This window comes from Dipodomys merriami, unplaced genomic scaffold, assembly GCF_024711535.1.
Source record: "Dipodomys merriami isolate MVZ:Mamm:240054 unplaced genomic scaffold, mDipMer1.0.p SCAF_21, whole genome shotgun sequence".
Taxonomy (NCBI): domain Eukaryota; kingdom Metazoa; phylum Chordata; class Mammalia; order Rodentia; family Heteromyidae; genus Dipodomys; species Dipodomys merriami.
In genome coordinates, this window is record NW_027203493.1 from 17,392,777 (window position 1) to 17,405,475 (window position 12,699).

At 41.8% G+C, this 12,699-nt stretch overlaps 1 protein-coding gene and 1 pseudogene across 5 annotated transcripts in view; one reads left to right on the top strand and one right to left on the bottom strand.

The window, feature by feature from the left end:
• Kiaa1549l (KIAA1549 like) overlaps window positions 1-12,699 on the bottom strand; it is a 253,160-nt gene that overhangs the window by 45,040 nt on the left and 195,421 nt on the right. For all 5 annotated transcript variants that reach the window (XM_070032631.1, XM_070032629.1, XM_070032628.1 and 2 more), the window contains 2 exons: window positions 12,267-12,484; window positions 3,866-3,995 (listed from right to left, as the gene is read on the bottom strand). In XM_070032631.1, the coding sequence (XP_069888732.1) occupies window positions 3,866-3,995; window positions 12,267-12,484 (348 nt within the window). The remainder of the gene's footprint in view (window positions 1-3,865; window positions 3,996-12,266; window positions 12,485-12,699) is intronic.
• LOC138834101 (small ubiquitin-related modifier 2 pseudogene) lies at window positions 6,365-6,745 on the top strand (annotated as a pseudogene).

A 12,699-nucleotide genomic window follows, 5' to 3' on the forward strand; every position in this document is an offset into this window, starting at 1 on the left:
ATGGCTGTTTCATCATGCACATATTAGGGAAAATACGAGAAAAAAAACCACTTGGATTTTTATTCTGCCTAGTTAAGGCTTTTTTTTTTTTTTTTTTTTTTTTTTTTGGTCATTCTTTTCTGTCTGACTTCCATTCAGAAAATAACACTTTAAGATATTTACAAGTAGACTTTTGTTTTTATATATTAGGCTGACATTTGCTTCTCTATGTGTTTTCATGCATTGGAATCAATTAATTTCAGTGGTGAACTTGGACACTTTGAGTGTCCGGTTGAGTCATCTTTTGAAAATAATACTCTGCATGTATACGCGCACACCTGTGTGTGTGTGTGTGTGTGTGTGTGTGTGTGTGTGTGTGTGTGTAATAGGGCTTGAACTCAGGGCTTCATGCTCTCTCTCATCAGCTTTCTTGTTCATGGCTACTGTTCACACCTCCAGTCTGGCACTTTACTGGTTAATTGGAGGAATCTCTCTGATTTTATTCCTGGACTGACTTCAAATCGCTATCTTCTGATCTCAGCCTCCTGAGAGGATTACAAGAGTAAGCCATTTGTGTCTGGCAAAATGTATTCTTTTTAACAAAGGTATATAATCTTAGAAAATTACTATCAACTGGGCCATGGTTACTGGTGGGCATATCCTGGCTAACAGAGTGACCAAGAGGCTGAGAACTGTTGCTCTGAAGCACAGTGATCTCAACCCCCTGGAGTTGTCTCTCTTCTGCAAGGTAGAACACCTCTTGCTGTAATGGGAAAATGTTGAGACAAGCCAGGCTTCCATCCATCCTGGGACTACAGTTTGCCTGTGCGGCATGGTTTGCCTGCTTCTTCATGTATTTATTCATTTATTTTTAAGTGGGGACTTTTCCTTTGAGACTCCAGTCAAACTTTTGATAAATTCAAAATTAAATCAATCTCCTGAGTTTTGTTTGTGCAGTGTCAAGCTTTCCTAACCTGGCAGAAAGGACTGGATATTTTGGCCTAGTTTTTGAAATCTCCAAACCCAGTAGGGAGAATGACACATTTCCAACCAAATGACAGGTTCACTGCTGGGCTAATGGGTTCTTTTGCCAGGGATGCCTTGACATTTTTAGAGAAATCAAAAAAGCTCAGAAAATGAAGGCATTGTTTAAAACTATGACTTGCTTCTTTTTTGTACTTTCTTTGCTGATCTATTTTTCTTATGTGAGTTACTCCTGTAAGAATCCTTCTGAGATTTGATGTCTTGTCTCTTTGGAGATTCAGAAATACATGATATATATCATATTACATGCAAACAGATGTATGGTGAGGATGTACTAATAAAAGTCATATTCTTGTGATTAAGAGGATTAAGCCCAACCTGGGCAGGAAAGTCCATGAGATCCTTATCTCCAACTAACTAGTAAAAAGCTGGAAGCGGAACTGTCCCTCAAGTGGTAGAGCACCAGTTTTAAGTGTAAAAGCTAATGAACAGTGCCCAGGACTCAAGTTCAAGCCCCAGTGCTGGCACAAAATAAAGAGGACTGTGCTGTGCATGGTGACTCATGCCTATAATTCTGAATACTTGGGAGACTGAGACTAGGAAGATTGAGGTTTGGGATCAGCTGGTGCAAAAAGTTTTTGAGCTCTCATCCTAACTAATAAAAGATTGGGTGTAATGACACACACCTGTCATTCTAGCTAGCTACATGGGATACATAAATGAGAGGATCAGAGTCCAGGCCAACCTGAGCAAAATGTGAGACCCCCCCCCTATATTATATATTAAAAATTACTAAAGTTAAAAGAGCTGGAGGTATGGCTCAAGTGGTAGAGTACCTGCCTGGCAAGATGAGCTCCCGAGTTCAAACTCCAGTGCTGAAAAATAAAGAGGGGTGAACTCTGGTATTGAACACACTGTGTAACTACTCTGAGCCTCAGTTTCCTCATTCATGCAATAATGGGGATAAGAAGAGCATTAACCCACCTGGAAAGAATGCAAATTCAATTAGATGAGACACATAAAAAGGCTTCATCTGCAGCATATGTCAGTAAAGCTCAGCTACTTTCCATCTGATTAGTATTAAAAACACAAGAGGAGCTACAAGTAAGCGATATTCTATATCTTACTATCTAAGTTACTAAAATCGAAGCCCACATGTATGTTTTTGAGATACTACGCACTTTTCAAAGCAATGCATATTTTTGAAAAAACTTACAGTGAAGAGAATCTCCCTAAATCTTCACATGACTATGAAGGTGTGCATTTAAGAATACATTCTCTTATTAGCCAACATAATTTGTTCACATGTCCTTCCAGAGATTATAGGTGAGCAATGCAAGTAGCATCGTCTAGGAACATGCACAATGTTGTCTTTTTTTTTTTTCTTTTTTTGATTGTGGGGCTTGAACTCAGGGCCTAGGTGCTGTCCCTGAGCTTTTTCACTCAAGACTACTGCTCTATCACTTTGAGCCACAGTGCCACTTCCAGTTTTCTGGTGGTTAATTGGAGATAAGAGTCTCATGGACTTTCCTGACTGGGCTGGTTTTGAACTGTGGCCCTCAGATCTCAGCAGCCTGAGTAGCTAGGATTACAGGTGTAAGCCTCCAGAGACTGCAGCAATGTTGTCTTTTTAAGATTTCAAGCAAATCTCTGACTCAGGTCCTCCAAACTGTATGCCTGGACTCTCAAAAACAATCTATAAATATTTATCATGCTATAAACTAAAACCCCTCCTATCCCAAGTTCTTCAAAGTAAGTGAGCATCCAGAAAGAATGTTCACCCTTGGGAGTAGGGGTTAATTAGAAACTTACAACTTAAGGTTGATCAAGTCAATGAATGAATTGAAATGAGAAAAGAAAATGAGAAAGGAGAAAATTATCTGTTAGGATAGTTTAACCTAACAGAAAAAAAAGATATGATCAAAGCTATCAAACCATCTTATTCACAAAGAAAAAGGAATGAAAAAAGATGAATATTACCATTGATACAAATATCAAATATCAAATTTCAATATAAGGAAGATCATCAGAATTTCAGATTAAGTAGAATATACCTGCTTTTAATGAGACCATTTAAGAAGACCATTTTAAGCTTTTGTAACAAACAATGACCAATCCAAATGGGAAAAAATAATCTCGCCTTAAAATTAGCATGATATATTTATGAAATTGTGTCATTTTCAAAGTATAGCTTTTCAAATTAGAAAAGTTTCTCCAGACATATTTGAATTGTAACTCCTATGACAGAAAAAAAATTCAATCTGTAATTGCAGGAACATTTTAAGGGAATGGAAAGTCTTCTCAAGAAGCCTAAGAGTGTATGAAGACCCTTTGAAACTGCAAGTCCTGGATGATGCTAGCTAGGAAGCTCCTGATTGCAAAGCCTCAGTGGGGAAGTCTTGGGATAAGAATCTGTGTGGTTTGGGCAGATTACTGAATATGAGCATGTGACTCGTCACGTGAAATCATCAGCTTGCTCTGTTGAACATCTTATTGTTTCCATGGCATACCGAGGAGTTATGAAATCAGAAACAAGTCCAGATTTTCAACTGCTATGGATCAAGAGAAGCCCATGCTCAAAAGAATTCTACATCATTTCTGTGGTTCTTAACGTATTGCTAAGGACAGAGGATGAGGAATGAAGGCTACTTAGAATTCATTGTGTTTATGGTCAGTCATGTACTATTTGCAGTAGTTAAATCATGATCCTTTTAGCAATGATTTGTTACCCTGACACATTCTAAGTAGTCTTACTTTGCAAAAGAGGGAAGAAAAAAGAAAACACTGTAGAAAATATTGTAGTGTATATTAAAATTCCACAAACACGAAATAAACTGAAACATTATGGGAGGTTCTGTTCCCTTTTAAAGCTTGAGTTCACCCCAGCCCACCAGAGACTTACGTCATAGCCACTGTTGCGGATTCCACGCCGGGGTCGCTCCCGAGTGACCAGAAGGTCCATCTCAGTTTCTCCTGGACTGGGGCTGTTCAGAGACTGCCGGCTTCTGTAGACAGAGTTCTTCATCTGTTGCCTGAAAAAAAATTCAACAACTGTTATGATGCAGCAAATGCCCTGACAGATGGAATTCTCCACTGATCCAAAACTACAGGCAACCAATGACGGGTTTGGATCTGCCTCACAGATCTCCAAGTTGATAGGTATCCTGGCCATCGGGGGCTCCGCAGAGGAGAATAAAGACCCCTCCCAACCCCCAGATACTGTAACCATTTAGCTGAATTATAAGTGTCCATTCATATGGAAACTAGGTAACTACAATCAATGGCAACAGTGCAGCCTCATCTAAAATTCTGCTGATGACGAGGCCAGGGGTTCTCCCTTGACCCTCTAGACAGCTAACGCTGCGGAACAAACTCGCCTTCGCTGACTTTGTTGACTCAGCAGACTCCCTTCCTTTTTAATCTTTCTGATCTCAAGTGCAGAATTCTCCAAAGTGTTAATAAACCCTGTAGCTAATGGGCTGCATAATACTGTGATTGTTGATAGATTTATTTTCTATAATTATCACAGCAGATTCTCTTCTAGGCTAAAAAGCAGAGTCCTAGAGGCAACTTGAGGCCTGTCCATCCATCCATCCCTCCATCTGTCCGTCCTTTACCAAATGCCTATTTTGTTCCAAGCACTGTAGAAGATGATCACCACCCACAGCTCCATTTCTCCCAGAGGTTATGTACTACTGAGGGAGACAACATAATAACCTGAGAATGATAAGTGCTATCAAGAAGAACACTGAGCTGCAGCAGAGGGAAACTAGAATGGAGAACTTCAGATAGGATGGTTGTGGAAAGCCTGGTGTGGTGACAGTTGAGCTGAGTCCCAAATGGCATCATCCCCATACTGATGTGGTGGACACAGCACATGTCAGGCCTAGACAGTAGCCAGCTCATCTCAGCCACTACTAGAAAGCTTATATATTTGTCACCATTGCCTCATTGCTAACTTGTCACTGAAGGAATTCCTCTGCAGAGAGGCAAGGAAACAGCAGCATAAAGATGCTTCTCTTTTCCTCCAGTAGCAATTTTTATTAGTAGGAAGTGAGATCCAGTAGGGACAGGTGACTTTCACAGGATCTTGCACAGTAACAATGGGATAAATACTCCCTTTCATCCAATAGTGAGACTCAGTAGATAATTTGCATTTCCAGATCATTTATCTTCAGAGAACTCCCCTAATACCACCTGTTTTATGTCACATTTGAGCTGTTCATAGGCTGGAGAGGGAAGAAGTGGCATTATTTATTTCCAATCACCATGGGACACCTAAAACTTGGCAGACATACACACTTTTTTCAAAAACACATAGAAAGTTACTTACAGCATTATAGTCAACTGACATTAGAAGTCTAAGACAAAGCATTAGCTTTGTAAGTAGTCTTGAGAATAAAGCAGACACTATTTGACCTGCTCCTTTACTATGAGAGATTTGTCTCTTCTGACTGCATCTGTCACGTCATGGTGATAACCATTTGGTAAGAGCAGCATGATCTTCATTGGAGGCTACCTTTTCTCCCTTGGAGGCAACTGATTCAGTCTGGACCAATCAAATCATCACATCTCCATAGTCACGTGAATGGTTAGCAGGTGAACATATTACCTGCATTGTCCACTGAGACTGAGTCTTATGGCTTTTGCTAAGGCAACTGCAAGAGAGGTGCTCCCTCCGCCATTCTAAGGTAGGGACGCAAGCCTGGCTTTGCCAGCAGTTAATTTGTTACTCTGAGGTGAGAACTTGGTTTCAAATGGGACAGGCAGAGTGAACAGAAAGCAAGAACAAGTACAGGAGACACTGTATGAACCTTTGGGATCTAAGAATGCTGAGGTCTTGAGTTTTGAATAATGCTCAGTGACACTTTCCCTTTTATTTTACCAGATTGGGTTGGATTTCTGTTGCTTGCAATCAAAGGAATCCTGGTTAAGAAAGGAGCCTACACCTAATTTATGGACTGTGTCCTGCTCCCTCCCACAGTTATCTGCAGATTGAAACTTCCATTGGGAAGGGGCCAAGCTTGTGAGAGAGTCTGTTCTTTATTTAAGGCAGACCCCAAAGAATTCCCATCCTTGACCCAATTACAAATATTAAAAAAAATTAGACTTCACAGCTGTCTGTCCCAAGATGAGTCCATTTAGAAAAGATTTACTAATAAGGGTGGTGGAAGAGTAAGCAGGAGGCTTGGCCACTGACATTTCAGTAGCTTATTTTGTAAGTATGAGCAATATCATAGGGAGATGGTGTAAACCCTTTCAAGAACCAAGCTCAGGCCCCCTCCGCCTCGTCCACCGCTGCCACCTCCTCCAGCCGCTGTGGTGCTGCCTGTGTGCTGGTTCCATGTGGACCAGGGACCTCTTTTGTGAAGTGGCATCTGAGGAGACTCCGGTGCTCACGATGGCCGACGAAAAGCCCAAGGAAGGAGTCAAGACTGAGAACAACGATCATATTCATCTGAAGGTGGCGGGGCAGGATGGTTCTGTGGTGCAGTTTAAGATGAAGAGGCATACACCACTTAGTAAACTAATGAAAGCCTATTGTGAATGACAGGGTTTGTCAATGAGGCAGATCAGATTCTGATTTGATGGGCAGCCAATCAATGACACAGACACACCTGCACAGGTGGAAATGGAGGATGGAGATATAATTGATGTGTTCCAGCAGCAGACAGGAGGTGTCTACTACAAAAGGGAACCTGCTACTTTGCTCCAGAACTTTGTTCTTATAGACCAAGAATACATTCTTAGAAAACTGCAATTTGGTTCCACCACATCTTGACTACTACAGTAAAGTTTTCTCTATTCTTTGATTTTTCCCCTTCCCCATTCCTTTATTGTACATAAAGTAACTGGTGTATGTGCACAACCATATTGCTTTTCTTTTTTCTTTTTCTTTTAAACTAAATGGCCAATGGTATATTTTGATTGACATCAAATGGAAATGGGAGGGGAAAATACTGGTCCTGTGAAAATATCCCCTTCTCCATTCGTGGCATGCTCATTCAGCTTTTATCTTTATATTTCAGTAAGTTATTTTGCTCTCACTGTTTTAACAAAAGAAAAAAAGAAAAGAAAAAAACAACAAAAACCCTTGCATACCTTGTTTGATTGGAGAATTTTAATGTTTTCATTTCTCATTGTAAAACCAAGGACAATTTTATAACTTTTTTGTACGTAGCTGTTACATGTAGGGCAATCTGTCTTTAAGTAGGGATAAATTACTCTTAAAAAAAAAAGAATCCTAGATAGTTTTCCCTTCAAGTCAAGCGTCTTGTTGTTTAAATAAACTTTTTGTTTAAAATGAAAAAAAAAAAAAGAACCAAGCTAATACAGTAGTGGATCGCCCAGTCTATTTTTTCCTCAGAGACATTACAATTATTGTTTCATTACAATGAATGGCTTAAAAGCTACTGTTTAACTTAGATCTAATTACCAGGCCACCCACATATGAATATCTTTCTAGAGATAAGTTGGGCTCTCAGGTAGAGTAACTGCCTATTTTAATGATTAAAATAGAGTTCCACAAGGTTTTTTACTAGATTTTTAAAAAAATAAATCTTGGAACACAAACTTTCTGAGAGGTTGGGTGTTGTTGTTGTTGTTGTTGTTGCTTTGTTTGTACTGGTCTTGGGGCTTGAAATCAGAACTTAGGCTCTTGTCTGTCTACGAGCCTTTTTGCTCAGGATAGTGATACCACCTGAGCCAGAGCTCCACTTCTGGCTTTTTGGTGGTTAATTGGAGACTTTCACAGACATTCCTGATGAAGGAAAGTGATGTGATCCTCACATCTCAGCCTCTTGAATAGCTAGGATTACAGGCATGAGCTACCAGAGCCCCATTTGAGATGTTGTTTTTAACCACTGATAATATTGCTGGTTGGATAATGATGAGTGTGATTTTGATTTTAAGAAAAGACCCTGGGATTGCATAGTGATCACCTAGAGCCCCAGAGGAGGAGAAGAAGAGAAGGATGCTTGGCTTCCATTAGAGCAATTGTTAGACTGGAAATTGCCCAGATACAAGCTCTACAAAGAGCTTTGGGATAGGGGTAGAGAAATAAGAGAGAGATGGAAAGGAGTCAACAGAGATATGATATGGAGTATATTAATGCTTTGGGTAAGTTGGGGTGCAAACTTACTCAAGTATGGGATATGGTTGTTTGAAAAATTAGGTTTAATTATTATTCAGGTCTGGCAAGGAATGGCTGCCATAGAAAAAAAAATAGCTTGCTATACCCAGGGATCTTAGGAGTAGGGGACAGGACAAACTATAGGCAGTACCATGAGGAGGCACTAACATGAGTTAAGAGGTAGAGGGAATGAGGAAGAAACATGGGCAAAAGCTTTCATTATTGTTTATGTAGGAAGCAATGGTGGGGCAGGATAGGTAGGCATGGGATGAGCTAATCTGAATAACTGGACAGAGCCCTGAGGCTTAAGCTGTCTTTTGCTGTCTGTTATTTGAACCTGAGGTGACTCAGAAATGTGGACAATGGCCCAGAGTGAGAGCCCCGAGAAAGCACCTAAAAGAGGTGGCTGAGGCTGAGGCACATGTTCTAGATGGGTGGGTTTGAACATGAAATGTGACATTGTAACCAGGTGCTGGTGGCTCACACCTGTAATCCTAGTTACACAGGAGGATGGTATCCGCGGATCGTGGTTCAAAGCCAGCCAAGTCAGGAAACAGTCCATGAGACTCTTATCTCCAATTAACCACCAGAAAATTGGAAATAGAGCTGTGGCTCAAAGAAGTAGAGTGCTAGCCTTGAGTGGAAAAGCTCTGGGACAGTGCCCAGACCCTGAGTTCAAGCCCCACAATCAACCCTACCCCCAAAAAAGGTGAATTTGTGAGTCTTTTTCTGTGGCTGGAAATAGCCCTGAGGGGTAGGGGAGGTGTGGAGTTTCTCTGGAGTCCAAAAAGCCCCCATATCAGAGTATTATATACAAAACTAGAAAGTGGTTAATTATTACACTAGCAGAGCCAGTGTCTCTGAGTTCCATGCCATGGGTTTTTATCCATAGATTCTCATCCATCCTCAGCTGAGGATGCTGCCTAAACCCTTAATGATCCAACACTTCTGGCTGGCTAGTGGATGCTGGGAAAAAGCCTTCAAGTGGGTGTCACAGAGGCTTGCAGACAGCAGGCTGAGCTGGAGCAGGTGCAGTGAGGGCTGCATCCATACATGGGTCTGCAGCTTGCATCTGTCTCAGGTACATTGTACTTTGGATCTCAGTAAGAGTTTATAATATGAAAATGAGGTCTTTTCTTACTTTAGAAGTAAAGAGTTATAAAAAATGATGTAAAAAGGTTTAGTGATGAGTCAACATTTAGTTCCGCTTTTGTCTTTATTTGACTTCACTTTGGTGTGAAGGAAAAATTCTGGTGATTGATGCTACCTCAGCATTAGTGAAGGATTTCTTTGCTTGTCCTGTCATGGTTGGGTGGTAGAGAGCAGAGTCTCTAGAGAGTTGTATTGTGAATGGCAATTAACAGGTATCTCCAATGTGCAACAACAGCTAAAACAGTGGGTGTTCTCTGGAGTCAATGACAGGGTGTCAAGAATAACACCTCCAAGCTTAGAGTTCTGTTTCTTGTCTCTTACTCTTTCTCTCCACCCCAGTGCTGCTGATCCAATCTTAATTCCTCTTCCTAGCTCACCCAGTTTGTGACTATCCATCTTTTTCTCCTAACATGACAATTGTTTAAAATGTATTTTTGGAACAATCATTTCTTCAATGACAGTTGCTGTAGGTACAACAGCAGGTCACCAAAGAGCATCTGACCTGGACCTTGCCTAGGCCCTTTAGGCACAGCTCCCATAAAAGTCTTATTCATTCTCTTGTCATAAAATGCTGAAATTGAAGTCATTATTTATTCCTCAAGTTGTTCCCATGCCAACCATTTCTGATTTGTATACACTGGACTCATTTTTCCCCCTAGTGTCAACAGAAATCATAGCGCTCAGATCAGTCTATAAGAGACACTCCCTCCCCCTACCCCCCACCCCCGCCCTAAAGCAGTGAAGCTAAAGTTGACACCAGCCTCCCTATAGAACCCCTCACTTTGCTTCTCCTTTGTCTTCTAGCCATTAACATGGTGACACATGCACGGTGAACCCATGAGGGTATGGTTCTAGTCAGTGGTTTGCCATACCAGTGAAGTCAAATGAGGAGTATGGTAAATTAAGCCCTTTGTTGAAAATAAATAATGTTGATGCAATTCAAAAGATTTAGTCCCACCTTCCAATTTGGTTTGGGAGCCTGGTGTTTTGGCAGTGTTAGGAAGTGGAACCTTTGGGTGGTGAAAGAGCCTTAAAGGCTCTGCCTTCATGGGTGACATTAATACCACTTTAAACTAGCCCTCCTCGGGTTCTCTTCATTCATCTGCCTTCCATCATGTAATGAGGAAGCAAGAAAACCCCAGCCAGATGCTGGTGCCAGCCTTCAGAATGGTGAGAAAATTAACTTCTGTTCATTATAATTTATCTGGTCTCAGGAATTTTGCTGTAAGAACAGAAAATGGACCAAGATGGAAACCAATTCAAACCATGTAGCCTGGCTTCAGTAGGACAAGTTCCCTGTTACACTGCTATAGCAGCTCACACTTTAAACACCCCTTAGACTTGTGGTGTATACTTTCGGGGTGATTATCTTTCTCTCACATCAGACCTCAGCAGCTAAAAGGTTGTTGTGTGTACCATAACCTGCTGAAGGAATTGAAAGAATGCATTAGAAAGAGCTGTGGTAGTATGCGACATCTGTTGTGTGTGTGTGTGTGTGTGTGTGTGTGTGTGTGTGTGTGTGTGTGTGTATGTGTGAGTATGTATGCATTGGGGCTTGAACTCAGGGCCTCATGCGCCCTCTTAGTTTTTTTGTACTCAAAGGTAGTACTTCCGGTTTTTGCTTTGTTTTGTTTTTGTTTGATGTTGGTCCTGGCGCTTGAACTCAGGTCCTGAGCACTGTTCCTGGGCTCTTTTTGCTCAAGGCTAGCTAGCATTCTACCATTTCAGCCACATCTCTGCTTCCAGCTTTTTGGCAGTTAATTGGAAGATGAGAGTCTCATGGACTTTCCTACCCAGTCTGGCTTTGATCCAAGATCCTCAGATCTCAGCCTCCAAAGTAGCTAGGATTATAGACAGCCACCAGTGCCTAGAACTTTTTTTTGGCGTAGTTAATTGGAGATAAGAGTCTCTAAGATTTGTCTGCCTGGGCTAGCTTCAACTGTGATTTTTAGATATCAGCCTCCCTGAGTAGCTAGGGTTACAGGTGTGAGCCCCTGGTGCCTGGCTGTGTGCAGCATCTTGATGGGTGCCTAAATCATAGCAGGTGACAATAAATGTCAAATAACTGAAGAAATCTGTGAATGAACCAGATAAACCGGCCTAGAGTGCTGAGCAGCCGTGTAATACGTACACACGAGGCATGAAATTAGCTTTTCTTATGTAAGAACCCGGAACATAATTGAAACATACAATGTCCCCTGGTCTGGAAGTTGTATAACTAGGTAGATGACTAAAGATAGATGACTAAAGACTATATCTTTATCCAGCTCTGCAATAACTACTGGGTTGAAAATATCATTAAGCTAAAGGACAATTATGGTTGTTTGCCTGCTCAGTATTATTTTTTAATGGCTTCAATTTTGTTCTCTTCTAGATTTATTACAGAGCACCTGCTTTGTGCAGACCAGCAGGGCCTGGAGCAACAGCCTGAAAACATCATAATCCTGAGGCATCAGACCAGGGGACCCTGCTGGCCTGAGCTGTCCTCTGCCTCATCCCACCCATGATACATTGCTCTAAAAAAAATCCCATAGACCAGGCTGGGAATGTGGCTTAGTGGTAGAGTACTTGCCTAGCATGCATGAAGCCCTTGGTTCCACTCCTCAGTACCACATAAACAGAAAAAGCTGAAAGTGGCACTGTGGCTCAAGTGGTAGAGTCCTAGCCTTGAGTAAAAGAAGCTCAGGGACAGCGCCCAGGTCCTGAGCTCAAGCCTCAGGACTGGAAAAAAAAATCCCACAGATTAGCCAGGCACAGGTGCCTCACATTTGTAGTCCTAGCTATTCAAAAGACTGAGATCAGAGGACTTTGGCTTGAAGCTGGTGCAGGGATGAAAATCCGTAAGACTCTTATCTCCAATTAACCACCAAAGAGCCAGAAGTAGAAGTGCTCAAGTGGTATGGCACCAGCCTTGAAAAAAAACTAAACTAAACTAAGGGATGTTGCCCAGGCCCTGAGTTCAAGTCCCAGTACTGGCCTCCCCACACTCCCCGCCTCCCCAGATCTATAGAGCCCATACCTGTTTTTAGCCTCAGGGAATGGAGCACACAGTTCCGGGTCTGGTTCCAAAACATGTTCCATTTCCTTTGGGGCTTTTTCATACATCTTTTTTCTTTCCGTCAGGCCTTTATTTGTCTCCACAGCTGGGAAGTCATAATACCCTTTCCTCTTGGCTTTGAGACGCAGCTTGTTCCGATAGTGCTCGATGTCCGACTTCTGCTTCAGGGCTTTGTTTACCTGGAAAGAGAGACAGCCTCAGGCCCACATCCAACCCAGCATGGTGACCGGTGGGGGCTTTCACTAGAAGGCCAGGACTCTTAAAAAGCCACCCTAGGTGGCACTTCCGGGCTTCTGAGCCTGCAGACCCACCCACGTGTCCCCTTCAAACCTAAGCTCACAATGTGGGGGTTTGTCCAGAGATCTCTCATCCTCTTCTCTCAAGATTGCTCTGG